Source organism: Lethenteron reissneri, unplaced genomic scaffold, assembly GCF_015708825.2.
Source record: "Lethenteron reissneri isolate LAM-NWPU_2019-01 unplaced genomic scaffold, ASM1570882v1 scaffold_203, whole genome shotgun sequence".
NCBI classification, from domain to species: domain Eukaryota; kingdom Metazoa; phylum Chordata; class Hyperoartia; order Petromyzontiformes; family Petromyzontidae; genus Lethenteron; species Lethenteron reissneri.
Genome location: NW_026891725.1, coordinates 405,029 through 424,125, shown reverse-complemented (window position 1 = coordinate 424,125; position 19,097 = coordinate 405,029). Strand labels below are relative to the sequence as shown.

Below are 19,097 nucleotides of genomic sequence, written 5' to 3'. Positions count from 1 at the left end.
ACCGTCATCATCATCACTATCATCATCATCATCATCATCGTCGTCGTTATCATCACCACCGTCATCACCACCAACGTCATCATCATCATCATCACCGTCATCATCACCACCGTCATCATCACGACCGTCATCATCACCACCGTTATCATCATCACCACCATCAACATCATCATCACTACCAACATCATCATCATCATCACCACCAGCATCATCATCATCACCGTGATCATCACCAGCAACATCATCACCACCGTCGTCATCACCACCGTCATCATCATCACCACCGTCATCACTAATTTATTATCACCTGGGCAGTGACAATAGCTACAGAGCCAATGGGAACGCGTTGCTACTATAATAGCCCAGAAATGTCCGCCACGCGCGTGACGTCACTCCACATGCCACCCCCCCCCCCCCCCCGTAATTAATAATTAAATAATCATGATCGGGTGGATTTTGACACTCACGCGTTAGAAGGTCGCGCGGAAAGACATTTCGATTCACAAAGTCGCGTCGAATATGACGACGTTTCTTTACAGAAAGTGACGGTAACAAATAAATCTACGCAGCAACAGTGCTATATCCACTATGGCAACCTCATTTACCAGTAAAAATATGATAATTGTTTTTTTACCCTTCTATCTGGCAACAAAACTGACACCTTTTTACAAGGAGTCATGTTTGCATAGACTGCAATACCTGCAGTCATAATACAAACAAAAGAACATAACTCTGATAATGTGCACTGTCCTTGAAGTTGATTGGTCCACACCCGAGACAGCTTTCCTTAGAGCCTAGTCTCACATGGGTTGGACCAGATGACGCCAAAAGGCGCACAAAAAAAAACAATTATCAGTGCTACATCCGTACGTGACGTCACTGCAAATGAGCCCCCCCCCCCCCCCCCCATTAATAACACTGGTCAACACACTTTTTCTGGTATAAGGTATTCCAACGGTTTTAAGGTAATTTTGGGGTGCTGATTCCAAATCTGGCATCAGTTTTTGTCTATCACATCAGGTTTTTGAGATATCAAATATTGCATTTTCAATAAAAACTGCAGATGAAAAATATTAAATAAATGTGAATATCTACATGAAATTATATTATAAACACACTATCCTAAAAATACAGCACCATATTTTAACACTAAAACAGTCACTGACTCGCAACAACTTGCAATCATAAGTGACAGAGTTAATTTCGTGTAAAATCAATGAAAATGGGGTATGCCGATAGCATAAAAATGAGATGTGATAGAGCAAATCTGAGATCAGATTTGGAATCAGCACCCTGAAATTAGTCTAGAACAGCTGCAAAAGTCCAGGCCAGAAAAAAAATGCTTTTTCGTTGACCAGTGTAGTAGATGATGATTTCGGAGGGGATGAGCGGATACACTTCGTTGTGATCTGCCCTCCTTCAGATAATCGGATGACTCCACCACCAAGGCACAACCAGAGGGTTATGTAACTGCAACTCTTTTGATCGCCATTCGATCTTTTTTCCCTCGGTCACTTCGGGGTGGATTCATTGATAGACCCACCTCTCTCTCTGCCTAGCCCCCCCCCTCTCTCTCTACTTAAGGCATCGCCACAGAGGCATTGGGTCTCTGTGTGTCTATGTTGTGTCTATCTCTGTGTCTCTGTGTTGTCTCTCTCTGCTTGTGTGTCTGTCTGTGTGTCTCCGTGTCTGCGTTTCGTCTCCCTCTCAAATTTAGTTCTACCTGATGACGGTTGCTTGTGTTGCAATCGAAACGTCGTACTCTATTATTTTATTAATTTTCCTTCCACGTGAATTTACCGAAAGAACCAAAGAGTAATTCCTGCATCTTCTTGGTTCTTTCGGTAAAGTCACGTAGAAGGGAAATAATAAAATTATAAAAAATCAAACATGATAAAATCATTCTCACGACGTTTCGCCCACAACGCAAGCAGCCGTCCTCAGGTGAAGAACAGGTCTGTCGGAAAGACAGCGTTTGAATGAGACGCTGTCTTTCTGACAGACCTGTTCTTCTATGTTTCTTCTATGTTTAATTTTTATTATTTTATTATTTCCCTTCTACGTGACTTTACCGAAAGAACCAATAAGATGAATCCCTGCAGTCACGAATGCTTTAAATCGAAAAGTAATTCCTGCAATCAAGAAAGCTTCAAATCAAGTTTGCAACTCTTTATTTCAAAGTGTTCTTCTGAAGAGCATCTGCAATTAGGACCAGATGCACACCAATCAACCCCAATTCACACCACCTCACTGCTCAACCCCATGTACAGTGTCCACCCGAATCTCAATAATGATAACGCCTGCTTATCATATACAATACACATTCAACGTATAACATCTGACAGATATAACATTTAACAAAAGCTTAGTATTATTGGTTCTTTCGGTAAAGTCACGTAGTAGGGAATTAATAAAATAATACAAATATAAAACAATAACATGCTCACGACGTTTCGACTGCAACACAAGCAATCATCATCAGGTGTGAAATCCACAGCAAGAAAATTTGAAAAAAGTGGCGTTTTTTCCTAACGTAAGCACCACAGACAGCGATTTGGCAGTTGACCAGATGCACAAGTCCATCTTGCTGTGGATTTCACACCTGATGATGATTGCTGCTTGTGTTGCAGTCTAAACGTCGTGAGAATTTTTATTGTTTTATATTTTTATTATTTTATTATTTCCTTTCTACGTGATGACTTTACCGAAAGAACCAAGAATATGAATCCCTGCAGTCACGAAAGCTTTAAATCAAGATAAAAACTTAGTAGTAAAAAAATCTACTTCCGTGGGCCTACTCTTAACACGAAAGGTGACACTGCACTTTGAGGGATCCAATGGAATCTGTATCTCATGACATGTTGCCACTACAAGGATTAAAATACATGGCTTCAACTCCTGGCTATCAATCTCATCAACACCGATATCCAATTGCCATCAGAACGTGATATAGCTACCAGCGAAATTACCAGCGAAACGTCGTACTAAAAAATTGTAAATGTTGATTTAAAGCTTTCGTGACTGCAGGGATTCATAGTCTTGGTTCTTTCGGTAAAGTCACGTAGAAGGGAAAAAATAAAATAATATTAATATAAAACAATACAAATTCAACACAAGCAATCATCATCAGGTGTGAAATGCACACCTGATGATGATTGCTTGTGTTGCAGTCGAAACGTCGTGAGAATTTTTATTGTTTTTTTATTTATATTATTTTATTATTTCCCTTCTACGTGACTTTACCGAAAGAACCAAGAATATTGTAAATGTTGTGGATTCACTCTTCAACACACCAGTGGGCCAAAGTAGTGAACTATTTTGTCTTTTGTCAACTTGACACTTTTTTTACTGATTGGCCTTGTCGGGTGGTGGAGGGTTACGTCACATTTAAAAATAACGCGATCTAACCCAAAAACGTTTATTATGAATAATATTGGTCGCGAAAGCCTGCTACGTGTTAAAGTGATATAACTGCTCACCCCAAGCTATAAATGCTCTGATACGTGCATTGTCTTTGTGCTGTTCGCCTTTTGGCGTTCTCTGGTATGACGCTGCTCGTGAGACGAGGCCACAAAGAAGGCCGCTGTCTCTGGTGTAGGCCAATCAGTTTCAAAGACAACGCCATGTAACATGATAGTGACATTATTATTAAAGACAATTTATATATTATCAGCGCCATGTTTCGATTTAAAGCTTTCATGACTGCAGGGATTCATATTCTTGGTTCTTTTGGTAAAGTCACGTAGAAGGGAAATAATAAAATAATAAAAATAAAACATAATAAAATTATTCTCACGACGCAAGCAGCCGTCCTCAGGTGAAGAACAGGTCTGTTCTTCACCTGAGGACGGCTGCTTGTGTTGTGGCCGAAACGTCGTGAGAATTATTGTTATGTTTTATTTTTATTATTTCCCTTCTACGTGACTTTACTGAAAGAACCAAGAAGAAGCGCCATGTTTGTTTGCATGTTCACCACAACTACTGTGCGTGGTTACTGCAGTACTACATTTCCTGAAAAAGGTTTCTATTCAGAGTTTGAACATCTCAACACACCTGTTTTATTGCCAGAAAGGGTAAAACCTATTCTCATTTTTCATACGAGATGTACTAATGTGGGCGCTGTGTGTGGTTTCCCTAGAGCTGATGGTCGTCACCCCAGAGAAAATGAACGCTGTAGCAGGCAGCACGATTCTCCTACCCTGCTCCTACACCTGTACAATCAGCGGCGTTACTCACACACTGGCGGAGTGGTTGAGGATCATAGATGGACGTGAAGAAACGGTGAGTTTCGATTTAAAGCTAGCGTGACTGCAGCATGGATTCACCTTCTTGGTTCTTTCGGTAAAGTCACGTAGAAGAGAAATAATTAAACAATAAAAATAAAACATAATAAAATACAATTCTCACGACGTTTCGGTCACAACGCAAGCAGCCGTCCTCAGGTGAAGAACAGGTCTGTCGGAAAGACAGTGTCAGACACTCCCTTCTACGTGACTTTACCGAAAGAACCAATAAGATGAAACGGTGAGTTATAAATCTCTCTATCAGAGTAGGACATCGAAATGCGGGAAACCTTGCCCAACACACCTTTTTCGAATGCGTCGGTTTGTCGGAAGACGGGCGGTGATCGGTAACAGAGGTTGTTTTGGGTTAGATCGCGTAAATATATAAATGTGTCATTAATCCCGTCACCACCCGATGCATGCAATTAGTAAGGATTGTCACATAAACAGAACATATCAATTTATCACTAGTACAGCACACTTGTGCGTTGGAGAGCAAAGCCACGACACTTATGTAATGCGGGCGTAAACGGCCTCGCGGATATGACGTCACGGGGGGAGGAGTTAGGTCACGTGGGAGAGAGGGATCAAGTCTGAAGGGGGAGAAACCGGAAGAGACGGGAGAGAGTTGGGGATTGGGAAAGAGTGAGGCCACGCAGGGCGGAGATCGGAGAGTGGCGAGATCGCCACACAGGGAGTGAGACTCGGCACCGTCGGCCAGCGGTGACCGAGCACGGAGTGACGAGCAGCAGCGGGGGGAGCTGCTGTGAGGGCAGCCGGAGGTCTGCACGGGGAAACCAGCAGCGGTGGAGCTGCATCGGAGTGGGGAGAGGCTACGGGAGCGAAGGCAGCATCGAGCTGCCGAGCGGAGAGGCTCTGAGCGAGGGCCGTGTGGGACAAGTGTAAAGGAACCCGAATAAAGGACAACGGAGACAGACACAGTGAACGAGTCCTTTATTACACTTACAATCTGAGCGCAATGTTTTGGTAGTAACTACAACTAGCTTCATCAGGAGACAGCCATATTTGTGGAGAAATCATCCTGTTTAGTTCCTTAAATAGAGGGGTAGATGTGATGGCATCACTTGTGAGCCCTTCTTGATGTTGGGGGGGGGCTATTAATGAATGCATATAAATGAGAATGGGTATCCACTGCAGGCTGGGTTAATTACATGGTATATCTTGACTTAAAGCTGGTAATGTTAATCAACGTAATCTCTGCATCTTTAGAGGAACGGCAGTGAAGACAACAGCTTCATCGGCTTAGTTCAGAGTTTCTCCAATTTTCTGGTTTGAAGAAAAGTATTCTCCCCATAGAAGTTAGTCAGTTTAACACGCAGGCTTTGGCGACCAATATCATTGTGAGTGCCGTGGCGATGGGAAGGGTAATAGAGACCGGGGTTTTGTGTTGAGGCGATATTGAAAACCCAAGAGTGTACACACACAGCAAGAAGACAACCTGATGATGCAGGCATTGATGAGAAGGAAACTGGCACTATTTGGACACATCTGTAGGATGGACAACAACAGGGAAATTCAAAGTGTTGTCGCTCAGAAAAATGGAAGGAACCAGATAGAGATTAAGACCTAATGGAGAATGGCTTGACGACGACATAAGAATATCTTCTTGGTTCTTTCTGTAAAGTCACGTAGAAGGTGTTTCATTCAGACGCTGTCTTCCCGACAGACCTGTTCTTCACCTTGAGGACGGCTGCTTGCGTTGTGGCCGAAACGTCGTGAGAATTATTTTATTATGTTTTATTTTTATTATTTTATTATTTCCCTTCTACGTGATGACTTTACCGAAAGAACCAAGAAGATGAATCCCTGCAGTCACGAAAGCTTTAAATCGAGACATAAGAAGAGTTTGGTGCCAGAAAGACGTGGCAAATACTTGAGCAGATTGGCACGACAAGACACAGGAAAGTGGAAATGAATGACGAAATGTGCAGTCGACACCTTATGGGCCATCTGCCCGTAGATCGCAATGATGATGATGGCACACAAGATGTGGAGAGTGACTCAGCATAACAATGGCAGAAATCTTCTTGGTTCTTTCGGTAAAGTCACGTAGAATGGAAATAATCAAATAATAAAAATAAAACATAATAAGTAATTTTTAAAATAATTTTTATTTTATTTTGTTTCATTTTTATTATTTTATTTTTTCCCTTCTACGTGACTTTACCGAAAGAACCAAGAAGATGAATCCCTGCAGTCACAAAAGCTTCAAATCGAAATGGCAGAAATCGTTCAGAATTATTCATAGCAAAAAGGGAGGAGGGTTTTCATACAGGATCCAGGAAGGTAACCAGAGTTTTCCCATGAGGTCTGTTACTTTGTCGAACGCGGTTTTGCCCAACCCGGCATTTCCCAGGAATGTTTGGCGAGGTCTGCGTGCACTGAACTAAGGGGTGCGGTGCCCAAGTGTGATATTAGTGAACACCTATTTTATTGCCAGAAAGTGTAAAACCTAATCTTAATTTTCATACTTCTGTTGGGGACTAATGTAGAGAAACGTTTAGGATTCAAGAAGTAGAATGGGTTGTGATAATTAAGAGCAGGTGGCCGGATGACTAAACATGCGGAGAGGAAAGCACTGTCTAGTTAAGGGCAGGGAGAGAGGAGATATGAAAGGGGACGATCACGAACAGTCGGGACGCTTGCCTGGGACGAAGACGAGTTTGTGGCTCCACAGGGCAGTACTCGTAGGAGAGATGTGAACCTCCCGCACACAGGAAAACAAAGATCGTGCCTTCATCTTCAAGAGCGTCTCGTCGGAGCTTCCTTACACTTTGATACCGGCAAAAAAGTTCCCGTAGGTATAACTGCTCAAACCCGAGCTATAAATCCTCTGATACTTGCTTTGTCTTTGTACTGTTTACCTCTTGGCGTTGTTCTCTTGTCTAAAACCGGCGGTGAGACAAGGCCATGAAGACGGCTGCTGTCTCTGGTGTAGGCCAATCAGTTTCAAGGACTGCACGTATTTTATCAGAGCACTAGCAGGAAGTACCCAGCTTTGGCCAGGGGGGAAATATATCAAATCTTATCTTCTCTTTCAAAACATAATCTATACATACACAAATACTAAGCTATCATGAACGCCCAGCATTCCGTTTGTCTGTCCACAAAACTATAAGAGCCTTTCAGAAGTCATGAATCAAAAAGTTTCAGAAAGTGGGGCAAATATTTAATCTAAATGGTTTCCTTCCCCAATTTTGTTTTATTCTTCACCCCACAAAATTGTATTTAGTTTGTAGGCATATATACCTACACACCCTACATACAATAGCATAAGGAGTATCTGGTGACTCCAAGTAGCATATAATGACAATAGTAGTATCTACTGACCCTATAGTAGTATCTATTGATTCTATAGAAGTATATACTGACTCTATAGAAGTAAATGCACACATTGGGGTGGGTGTGGGAGAAGAGGACATCACGCAGTTCAGGATTTTCCTGAGCCTGTGCTTCTGCAGCAGCCATAACTGTGCGGTCTCTGGCTTGTCTTGATGCATGCTGCACTGTAGTTTCCACAGCCTGTGCTGCAGCAGTAACTGTGCAGTCTCTGGCTTGTCTTGATGCTCGCTGCTCTGCAGATTCCTCAGCTCGTGCCGCTGCGGTGCCTTCGTTGCTTGTTTCCTGCTGGGTCAGCCGCTGCTTCTCCACTGTTTGTTTTGCGTACCACAGCGCCACTCTCATTGTGTTTATTTTCGACTTGGAGAGGCACTTTTAAATCATGATCTAGATTGAAAAACTATTTTTTTTAAACTGATGTTTGTGTTTGGTTTGTTGCCCTTCCCTCGCACCTCCTATTGGCATTGTTGGTGTCAAAGAAGTTTAACATACAAACAACACACATACAACTTATATACAACATTCATACAACACACATACAACACACGTACAACATACATACAACATACATACAACTTTGATCTGTGCATGCTTTCGCCTTTGTTGACCACAGATTTATAAATTCCCCAATGGAGATATCAGCTCCTGGCCTTTACAGACGTCCTGGATGGGTGATGCGACCAAGTGTGACGCCTCCATCAATGTCAGCAACATCAAGATTCAAAACTCTGGGCGATATGGCTGTAAGGTCACTGTTTATCCACAAAACAAGCACGACATTGGGTATCTACAGCTAATTGTCAACAGTCCATCAGGTTTGTGTTAATTACTTCAAACGTCTATATTACCACCCACCACTCGATCATCTATGCTATAGACTAATTCTAGATTTGAAGCATTCGTGACTGCAAGGATTCATACTCTTAGTTTTTTTCGGTAAAGTCACGTAGGTAAAAAATGAAATTAAAATTCTTTTAATTTTGGAATTAAAGTTAAATTAATTTTAATTTCATTTTTTACGTACGTGACTTTACCGAAAAAACTAAGAGTATCCTATATACCTCATATAGATCTCAACATGTAAACTTTCGAGCCATGCGCCCAGTGCCATGGTGAACTGGGTTCAACCACTGGCTACGATCTCATCACCACCATGTACATCAGGACCATTGACTGCTCCTCAACGACATCTACGCAGTCTTAAAACAACGTCGGATATGAGGTGACTCAGAGGTCAGAGTGATGAACTAGTGTAGTGGGTCAATAACAAGAAGAGAGTCGCTCTGAGGCAACACGCATTTTTATTTACAAATAATCCCTAATCTTGATTGTGAAGCTTTTGTGACTGCAGGAATCCATACTCTTTGGTTCTTTCGGTAAAGTCACGTAGGTAGAAAATAAAATAATTTCGATTTAAAGCTTTCGTGACTGCAGGGATTCATCTTCTTGGTTCTTTCGGTAAAGTCACGTAGAATGGAAATAATAAAATAATAAAAATAAAACATAATCAAATAATTCTCACGACGTTTCGGCCACAACGCAAGCAGCCGTCCTCAGGTGGAGAGCAGGTCTGTCGTTCAGACTCTGTCGTCTCGACATATGATTATTATTTTATTATTTTATTATTTCCATTCTACGTGACTTTACCGAAAGAACCAAGAAGAAGAAAAATAAAATAAATCACGACGTTTTGGGTGCAACACAAGCGTCCGTCATGAGGTGGGAAAGCGTGGCCTGCTGCTGAGGCAGACTGTTGTAAAAGGTTTGAAATGGGTGTAGCCCAAGGACCATAAAGAAGTGGCCGGGGCTAGTGATGTTAACGTGAAAAATTTGCATGTAACTGTAAGATAGGAAAGCGGCCTCCTCGACGAGGGCACAGAAGTGGCTATGGTCATGTGAAAGATTAGCATGATGTTAATAATCCCTAACATAAAGGGTTAATGGCCCCTTACACCTGATACGCCTCCCACTGGCTATTCTAACCCTTCTTTTTTTTGCATTTCGAGGGAGCCATTTATTCGATGATCCTACACAGTTCAACACAGATGACATATCATTTAATCACGTGACGATGTGCATTTAGTACAATCTACATTGTGCCTAAAAATGGGGGTGGTCAAAGTTTTTTGAGAAATTATTTAGTTTTACAATACGGTGCATTAACTCATTATCGTCGTCTGTTTTGCAATACGTATCATGTAGGGTATGACATTTGGGTCGTTCAATTTATCCTGCCAGGTCGCATGTCTCTCATTCGCATTTTTCGTATTGTTTGGTTGGCTGTCATGCACATGCCTCGCTTAGATTCTTGCATTCCATCTTATTAAATAAAATACACGAAGCAAGTGCCCTTCCTGAGTGAAGTTTTGTCTTCACTGGTATTTAAGCTGGAGCCGACCCTTGCCAGGGGTACGACTCTGCCCGTGGGTTCTGCTCTTCAGGAGGCTCTTGATCTTCTTGGTTCTTTCGGTAAAGCCGACGTAGAATGGAAATAATAAAATAATAAAAATAAAACATGATAAAATAATTCTCACGACGTTTCGGCCACAACGCAAGCAGCCGTCCTCAGGTGGAGAACAGGTCTGTCGGGGAGACAGCGTCTGAATGAATGACGCTGTCGCCTCGACAGACCTGTTCTCCACCTGAGGACGGCTGCTGTCTTCTCGACAGACCTGTTCTCCACCTGAGGACGGCTGCTTACGTTGTGGCCGAAACGTCGTGAGAATTATTTTATTATGATTTATTATTTTATTAGTTTTATTATTTACATTCTACGTGACCAAGAAGAAGATGCGAACATGTTAGCAGCGTCAAACTGCGTTTCACCGAAATATTACCCCCGTCAAACCAGATTCGAAGCTTTCGTCACTGCATGAATTACTCTCTGGTTCTTTCGGTAAAGTCACGTAGAAATAAATTAAATTAAATAATAATGAAATACGACGTTTCGATTGCAGCACAAGCAACCATCATCAGGTACAAATGAATGATGGTTGCTTGTGTTGCAATCGAAACGTCGTATTCTATTATTATTTAATTAAATTTCTTTCTCCGTGACTTTACCGAAAGAACCAAATAGTATGCAAACAAACATGGCGCTTCTAATTGGTTCTTGGTTCTTTCGGTAAAGTCACGTCATTCAGACGCTGTCTTTCCGACAGACCTGTTCTTCACCTGAGGACGGCTGCTTGCGTTGTGGCCGAAACGTCGTGAGAATTATTTTATTATGTTTTATTTTTATTATTTTATTTTTTCCCTTCTACGTCACTTTACCGAAAGAACCAAAAAAACGTGAGTATTAGTTAAACAGAGATAGAGGGGGTGATCATATCGAATACACGAAGGCAATCCGAGTCTTCCCATGAGGTCTGTTTTTGTCGAACAAAGTTGTGCCCAACATGGCATTTTCCAGGAACGTAACCCGCCGCGTTCGACGAGGTCTGCCTGTTGTGTACTTTTTGAACGCAATCTTACTGACAAATGCTTCGAGTTTATTCATATATTATATAAGAAAATATACTAATGCGGACGTTGTGTGTGGTTTCTCTAGAACTCGTGGTTGTGACCCCAGAGAAAATGAACGCAATGGCAGGCACGACATTTATTCTGCCCTGCTCCTACACCTGTACAATCAGCGGCATTACCCACATGCTGGTGGAGTGGTTAAGCATCATAGACGGGCGTGAAGAGAGGGTGAGTTACTCCTCTGTCTGTTCTGTGCGCCATTTGCCACTAAATTGCAGCAAGCGCAAGCGTGGAATTGATAGTCTTGTTAGTAAACCTGGTCACATGACCCTTGAGCATTTACAATATCCAACGCTGATGAAGAGGTTTGTTATTTTCTATTCAGATCGAGGACCCCTGGTCACGTGACTGGGCTGAGGCTTGGGCCAGCCATTTTGCAAACAGTCTCCACGTGAAGCTACTTTGTCAACAGTTACTCCAGCCCAGTTGCAAGCCCTGTAGACAAAATCATTATCGGGTTTTATTGGAACGAATTTTATACTGAAACAATATAACGCATTGGGATTTCTGTGTGCTGCTTTTACCTTTATTGACCACAGGTTTATAAACACACCGATGGAGAGAGCAGCCACTGGCCTTTACAGGCCACCTGGGTGGGTAATGTGTCCAAGTGCGACGCCTCCATCACCGTCAGCAATTTGCAAACAAACGACTCTGGGCGATATCGCTGTGAGGTGACGGTGTACCCACAAAAGATGGAAGACATTGGGTATCTAGAGCTGAATGTCCAACCACGAGCAGGTTTGTATCACGTCCTTCATAGGTCTGTCCTACCACTCACTGCTCCCATCATCTGTCATGTAGCCCACACCTAACACACAATATCCACCCGACAACTCTACATCTTGACTTTCGTGTTTGGTTTGTTGTCCTTCCTCCGCAACTCCGCGGTTGGCTATGTACGGTGTGAAAAAAGTTCAACACGAATACGTACACGTGACAAAACCGTGGACCTAGAACCATGGTCATGTGGGTTCAACTCCTACCTGTGACTCTTCACTTTCAGTGTTCAATTGGCATACAATCCGGATATAAAGTCTCATGAGTTTATCATCTTAGCATGGTCACCTGGCACCCTTATAATCAGATGTTCCTTCTCAACGGATTATACAGGTGAAATTATTAGATAAATAAAAACATAACTATGCAAACATTGTAACGTTATATTTGTCTATCTGGCGTTGCAATTAATTTGGCCATAATCCAAGCTCTTGCCAGTTAAACAAACCAGGCAGAGATCGCCTAAAGCGGGCGTTACGTACCTGGAAAATGGCGCGTTGGGCTAAACCGCGTTCGTCAAATAATAGACAGAACGGGAAAACTATGGTTGCGTTCCTGGGTCTGAAATCATAACCTCTTGCTGTTTGTTTTACAAATTCTAAATAATTGTTGTGCTTGTTTTTGTACTAAAGGATGCCGATTCGCTCTACATTCCTTGTGTGTGTGTGCGCACTCTTTTGTTTTCACTATCGCCTCAACACAAAACCCCCATCTCCACTCCTCTTTCCGTACCACGGCACTCACGCCCAACGCTTGCCCCAAACACTGTCACTTGAATGTTAATTGATTCGCCATCTTGGCATTCATATGACATTGGACGACTAGCTGCATGCGGCAATTATGTACACATTTGCGTTGTGCATGTTGAGTGTGTGTTATGTTATTATAGGACTGTTACTGACACGACAACTTCTTAGTCTTTCTCGTTCCTTTTATTCCGCGTATAGTTCACATCGCCGACAGCATCGTTCAATGTTCCTCCATTCGCTCTGCTTCGCAGCTTCGCAGCTTGGCTCGTTCTCTCTCCCTACACTCAGGTCCGGTACTCTGCTGCTCGCTATGCTGTACTCGCTCCGTCCTTGCTACTCTGTCCGTGCTCTCTATATCCACTGCTACCCTATACTGTACTCTCTTATTCACTGCTACCTTATACTTCTCTGTTTCACTGCTACCTCATACTATACTCTCTGTTGCTCCGTCTCTGTCCCAGGCACCGTCTCCAGCTCCGACTCCAACACTCACCAAGACTCCCGTCTCTTCGCTACGCTCTGCCTTTATACCCGAACCAATCAGCCCCAATTAATTATCTCATCCCCTGCTTCGCCACTCGCCCCCAGGCCCCCTGCCTCACGTGATCCTGTTATCGTAGTCAGCCCGGCGCCAGTCAACAACCACTCACCCTCTTGACCAATCACCGGCCTGCGTCCTCAGTTGCCCTTAACACCTGTGGCGTCTCTTAATGACCTCCCCCTTAATTGGCGCAACAACAACTCTGTCCTCAGTTGCCCTTAACACCTGCGGTGTCTCTTAACGACCTCACCCCTTAATTAGCGCAACCAAACGCGTGTCATTTCAAGTCCTACATTATCACACAAAAAACACAAACACACCACAAAAAGATACGTGGCAAATAAATAGGTCTCACGGTAAATTCATTCAAACCTTCCAATGGACGCAGCATCCTTTGACACGAAGATGATAATCTTAGCTTTAAACCACGCATAGCTGAACCACGACACCCATGTTCCGGAAACCCACCCACATCAGGTAACCGGTGCAGAGCCGAAACACGCATTCAACAAAGCTGCATTGGGCAGGTTTGCCTGGATGTCTGTTTGAGTGTCATCCATCAAACATTACAAACATTTCTCGATAACTAGTTACGCAGTCTAACCCCCAAAACCCTGAATTATGGATGACATTGGTCGCGAAAGCCTAAGTGTTAAACATTACTCGATTTACACCATTGGAACCTCATTTGCCAGTAAAAAATATGATAATTGGTTTTTTACCCTTCTATCTGGCAACAAAACTGACACATTTTTTATAAGGAGTCATGTTTGCATAGACCACAATACCTGCAGTCATAATGCATTATGACTGCAGGTATTGTGGTCTATTATCATATTTTTTACTGGCAAATGAGGTTCCAATGGTGTAAATGCTTACCCCGAGCTCTCATACTCTGATAGTGCGCTGTCTTTGAGTTGTGCGCCTTTTGGCGTCATCTGGTCCAACACCAATGGAGACTAGGCTCTAAGGAAAACTGTCTCGGGTGTGGACCAATCAACTTCAATGACAGTGCATACATTATCAGAGTTATGTTTTTTGTTTGCATTGTGACTGCAGGTATTGTGGTCTATGCAAACATTATTCCTCGTAAAAAAAGGTGTCAGTTTTGTTGCCAGATAGAAGGGTAAAAAAACAATTATCATTACTCGATTTTGCAATGCACTCTCGGAAAATAATCCGGCCTGCTGTGGGAATCCAATGTCACTTAAACTAAACGATTTTTATTTTACCTGGTAAGGCCCACTGAGCAATGTGGCTCTTTTTGAGTAGCGACAAATGATAGCTCAACAAAGTGGCTCATCACATGGAAATGTATTGTGGCCAAATACTCTAAACGGATCTTTCGACATATGGAGGGTAAAGCCAGAGGACCCGGAGAAAAATCCACGCGACCAAAAAATTGCCAACACTTTGGCATGTTGCATAGTTGGGTCTCGCCTTGACTATTGCAACATCGTCCTAGTCCGGACCTCCGCTGGCAACCTAAAAAAACTTCAAAGACTACAAAACAACCTAGCACGCGTCGTCATTGCCCACACTCATCCCCGTCTCGACTCACTAGCTTGTCTCCGTGCTCTCAACTGGCTACCCATCGCCAGTAGGGTCACATACAAGACCGCCTGCCTCTGCCACAATGCCTTCATATCCGCCTGCCCGCCGTACCTTTCTTCATTATTGACAACTTGCAGCTCAGCACACGGCAGATGCCTGCGCAGCGCGACTCACGACCTCCTCTTGATACCAAGATCCAGGATGGTCATCGTGTCTATGCGCCGTTTCTCGGTGGCAGCCCCAACAGTCTGGAACGATATCCCTCTGCACATTCGCAGCATCACCTCAATCGCCTCTTTCAAGAGAGACTTAAAAACTCACCTCTAAAATCATGCTTTCGAGCGACTCTGAGCTTGGCTCCGCGCCTTTGAGTTGCGGCCACTACGTCTGCAAATTTGCGCGCGTTACAAATTGAACTACTATTATTATTACCACGGGGAGAGTAAATTACAAGCGCACAGTGGACGTCAGGGTCGAGATCGAACCCACCACCCCCTGTATACCTGGCGAGGTAGTTAACATCTCACCACCTTGGCTCCACTTGAAGGGACCTCAGAGGTAGCTCTAAATAATCCCGTTCTGTGGACCAATCTCTAACATGCGGCATAGCACTGCTCTGCTAGAGACCGAAATAGATGCTTAGTCTAACGGAACGAATTTACCCCCCCCTCTCTCTCTGTCCTAATTGTCACCATTGCGTTGCTCCTTCTCCTCCTTCCTCCTCCTCCTCGAGGTTAATTCCCACTGCTAATGTGAACATCGTGAGTTTGTCCACAGACCTGGCGGTTGTCACACCGGATGCAAAGGACGCCACAGTGGGCAGCACGGCTCTCCTGCCCTGCTCTTACACCTGCAACATCACGGGTATTAGACAGACGCTGGTGGAGTGGTTCAGGACCATAGACGGACACGATGAGAAGGTGCGTCACTGTCACACTTGCACACGATTACTTACACCCTCCTGCTCACAGTGTTGATTGAATGTTCTTTATTAACGCCCTTTCATGCTAATTTATTTCAATGGAGGTTACCCCATCTCATTTTCCGGTCCCATTGTCAACTTTAAAGTTTTTCAGACACCAGTACAGTATTGTATCTTCACCTACAATTATCTCAAATTCCCTCTGTTCTCTTCACTCTGAAGAAGAGCCATTTCCTAAAATGTAGGCTTATTATATACGTGTAGTGACTGACTCGGAGACACTAAGAGTCGAAGGCACTCTGTTAATTAACACGGCCTGACAGTTAACACTTCGTAACTCCGGTTCCCAGTCAGGACGGCTGGTAGACTGCCTGGCTGGCGACGCTGAGATGGTGAAGACGGAGATGGCCGCAAAGACTTCAGCAGCACAACAGGATCCCACTCCAAACGACAGCCCCGAGGTCCCCATCAGGGGCCCCTCTTATACTTTCAGCCTGGCCTGGCTCCGCCCCCGGCCACACCCCGTTCTGGAACTTCAAGTTCAAGTTCATGTATTTGGTACAAGCCCTGTGAGCCATTCGGCTCTTGAATCGGGTGCAACCACAACAAACAAAAAACAAAAACATGAACCAGAAGACATCTTAAAGTGAAACACAAGCAGTCAAAATGCAAACAAAAAGAATCAACTCTGATGATGATGATAATGATATGCACTGCCCTTGAAATTGATTGGTCCACACCCGAGACAGCTTTTCTTAGAGCCCAGTCTCACCCTGGTGTTGGACCAGATGACGCCAAAAGGCGTACAACTCAAAGACAATGCACCATCAGAGTATGAGAGCTCGGGGTAAGCATGTACACTATGAGACATCTCCTTTACCAGTGGCAAAATATAGTGATAGATTTTTTACCTTTCAACTGGTACAAAAACTGACAAGGGCAGTGCATATCATCATCAGAGTTGTTTATTTTTGTTTGCATTTTGACTGCTTGTGTTGTGGTTATTGCAAACATGATGCCTTGTATAAAGTTGTCAGTTTTTGTACCAGTTGAAAGGGTAAAAACCTACTACTATATTTTGCCACTGGTAAAGGAGATGTCTCATAATCTTAAAGTGAATATGTAACTAAGTGCAAACAGAAAATCTAAGAAAAGACAGCGAAATATTGCAGAAAAATCACCGTACACCAACGCTGTGTGCAAAAATCCCAGTGGGATGCAAGTCAAACAACAACAACAACAACAACCACAAGACAACTTAGATTCAGGCCATCAGTCTTACTCCGTACTACAACAACACAAACATGGCCAAACCAAAACACGTTTCGAAATCACCAAAATGAAGCCATGAAAGCAATGAAACAGTGGTCATAGGAACTGTGATGGAATTTTCACAATAAACGACATAAACAACATGTCCCACCAAACTCTGCAGCCATCGCTGGCTACCAGCGGTTTCTGGATGTGCCCCTTCCGTGACCCTTCCCCTAGATCCCTCTCTGGTCTATCACGTGACCCGCTGTCAGTCAGGGCTGCTGTGAGCTGCAGATCCCCTTCCCTGCCAGTAACCGGCGCTATGCTACTACGTGACTAATTCTATGTCACTACATATGTATCTGTTATAATTCAATGCTATATGTATTATGTCAGTTTTCAGAATATGAGCACGTGTATTATGTGGACACACAGTCATGCCCTGGTGTGTTCTCACGTTTGCCATCTAGGTGTATAAGATCATATCCAGAAAGAGAAGCCTCAGGCCTTTGCAGGTGACGTGGGTGGGTGATGAGTCCACGTGTAATGTCTCCATCACCATCAGCGACATCCAGACCCACGACGCCGGGCAATATCGCTGTGAGGTCACAGTTTCCCGATACGACAAGCCAAACATGCAAGACATCGGGTATCTGCAGCTGAACGTTCACAATGAACCAGGTTTGCATTATGTCATCCATGTATCTATTTAACACCGACTGCTTTATCATTCTCGCTAAGCGAAAATTCTAATTCTCTCCATTGTCCAGATTTACCACGAAAATTCACTCTGTTGGCACAGCCATGAAAGGTCTTTGTCACATCCTGTAGTATAAGAAACTCGACTATTTGCTGAGTTGTCTACGTGAGCCAATGATAGGCGAGAAAGGAGAGAGACAGCGGTGCAGGGGAGCTGTCCGGCCTGCAGCCCAGCGACACCGTCGCTGCCCACCTCCCCCAAGCCCCCAGCACGCCGACGAAAGGGGGGGGGAGACCCTCACCCCAGCAAGAGTCTGATCGCAGGCCACTCACCGTCACGGCCATCGTGATGCTTCAGGATGGCCGTGGACCCGACGGCCGCATGGCCCGGTGACAGAGCCGCCCGACGCAGGCATCGGAGAGAACTACGCCGCGTGGGTGCGGTTTCCCGCAAACAGCCACTGGCAGCAAGATCGTGGAGAGGACACCCGGCAGGCACTGGGGGGTGGGGGCGGGGTCAGGTAGGAGGCTGGGGGGTGGGGGCGGGGTCAGGTAGGAGGCTTGGGGATGGGGGCGGTCGAGATTTGCGGCACGGCGGACGAAGCCGCGCCGCACGAGCACCGCCACGAACAACCGCCCGCTCAGCCAGGCCGCTGAAATGGTGGCCCAGCAGGCGACGGGTGCAGGCAGGAGACCCGGGAAGGAAGCGATGGGCAAGCCGCACGGTGCGGCGAGGTGTGGGCGCGGCTCAGCGAGCACCCATCAACAGCCCAACTGACCCCCGGCAGGAATGGGGGTGAAGCAGCGCACCGTGGGAGGGGAGCGGCGCCCCCGAACCCAAAGCGAGAGCCTCTCAAAAGTGAAGGAAGCACAAAATAGGGCCTCTACAACATAATCAAACAATTTCGATTTAAAGTTTCTTTCGTGACTGCAGGGGTTCATCTTCTTGGTTCTTTCGGTAAAGTCACGTAGAAGGGAATAAAATAATAAAAATAAAACATAATAAAATAATTCTCACGACGTTTCGGCCACAACGCAAGCAGCCGTCCTCAGGTGAAGAATGAGCTTGGTGGTGTTTCATTCTTCACCTGAGGACGGCTGCTTGCGTTGTGGCCGAAACATCGTGAGAATTATTTTATTATGTTTTATTTTTATTATTTTATTACTTCCCTTCTACGTGACTTTACCGAAAGAACCAAGAAGATAATCAAGCAAGTTTAACACGTAGGCTTTCGCGACCAATATTATTCATAATAAACGTTTTTGGGTTAGATCGCGTCATTTATAAATGTGTTGCAACCCTCCACCACCCCACACGGCCAATCAGCAAAAAAATATTGTAAATGTTGTGGATTCACTCTTCAACACAACAGTGGGCTAAAGTAGTGAACTATTTGTCTTTTGTCAACGTGACACTTTTTTTCTGATTG

At 44.2% G+C, this 19,097-nt stretch overlaps 1 protein-coding gene across 1 annotated transcript in view; it reads left to right on the top strand.

The window, feature by feature from the left end:
* Positions 1-18,142, top strand: part of LOC133339683 (myelin protein zero-like protein 1) — a 38,594-nt gene extending 20,452 nt beyond the window's left edge. Inside the window, exons 4-9 of the mRNA XM_061547839.1 lie at positions 4,139-4,281; positions 8,257-8,458; positions 11,194-11,336; positions 11,708-11,909; positions 15,570-15,712; positions 17,439-18,142. Coding sequence (XP_061403823.1) covers positions 4,139-4,281; positions 8,257-8,458; positions 11,194-11,336; positions 11,708-11,909; positions 15,570-15,712; positions 17,439-17,681 — 1,076 coding nt within the window. The 3' untranslated portion in view covers positions 17,682-18,142. The remainder of the gene's footprint in view (positions 1-4,138; positions 4,282-8,256; positions 8,459-11,193; positions 11,337-11,707; positions 11,910-15,569; positions 15,713-17,438) is intronic.
* The last annotated feature ends 955 nt before the right edge of the window (positions 18,143-19,097 follow it).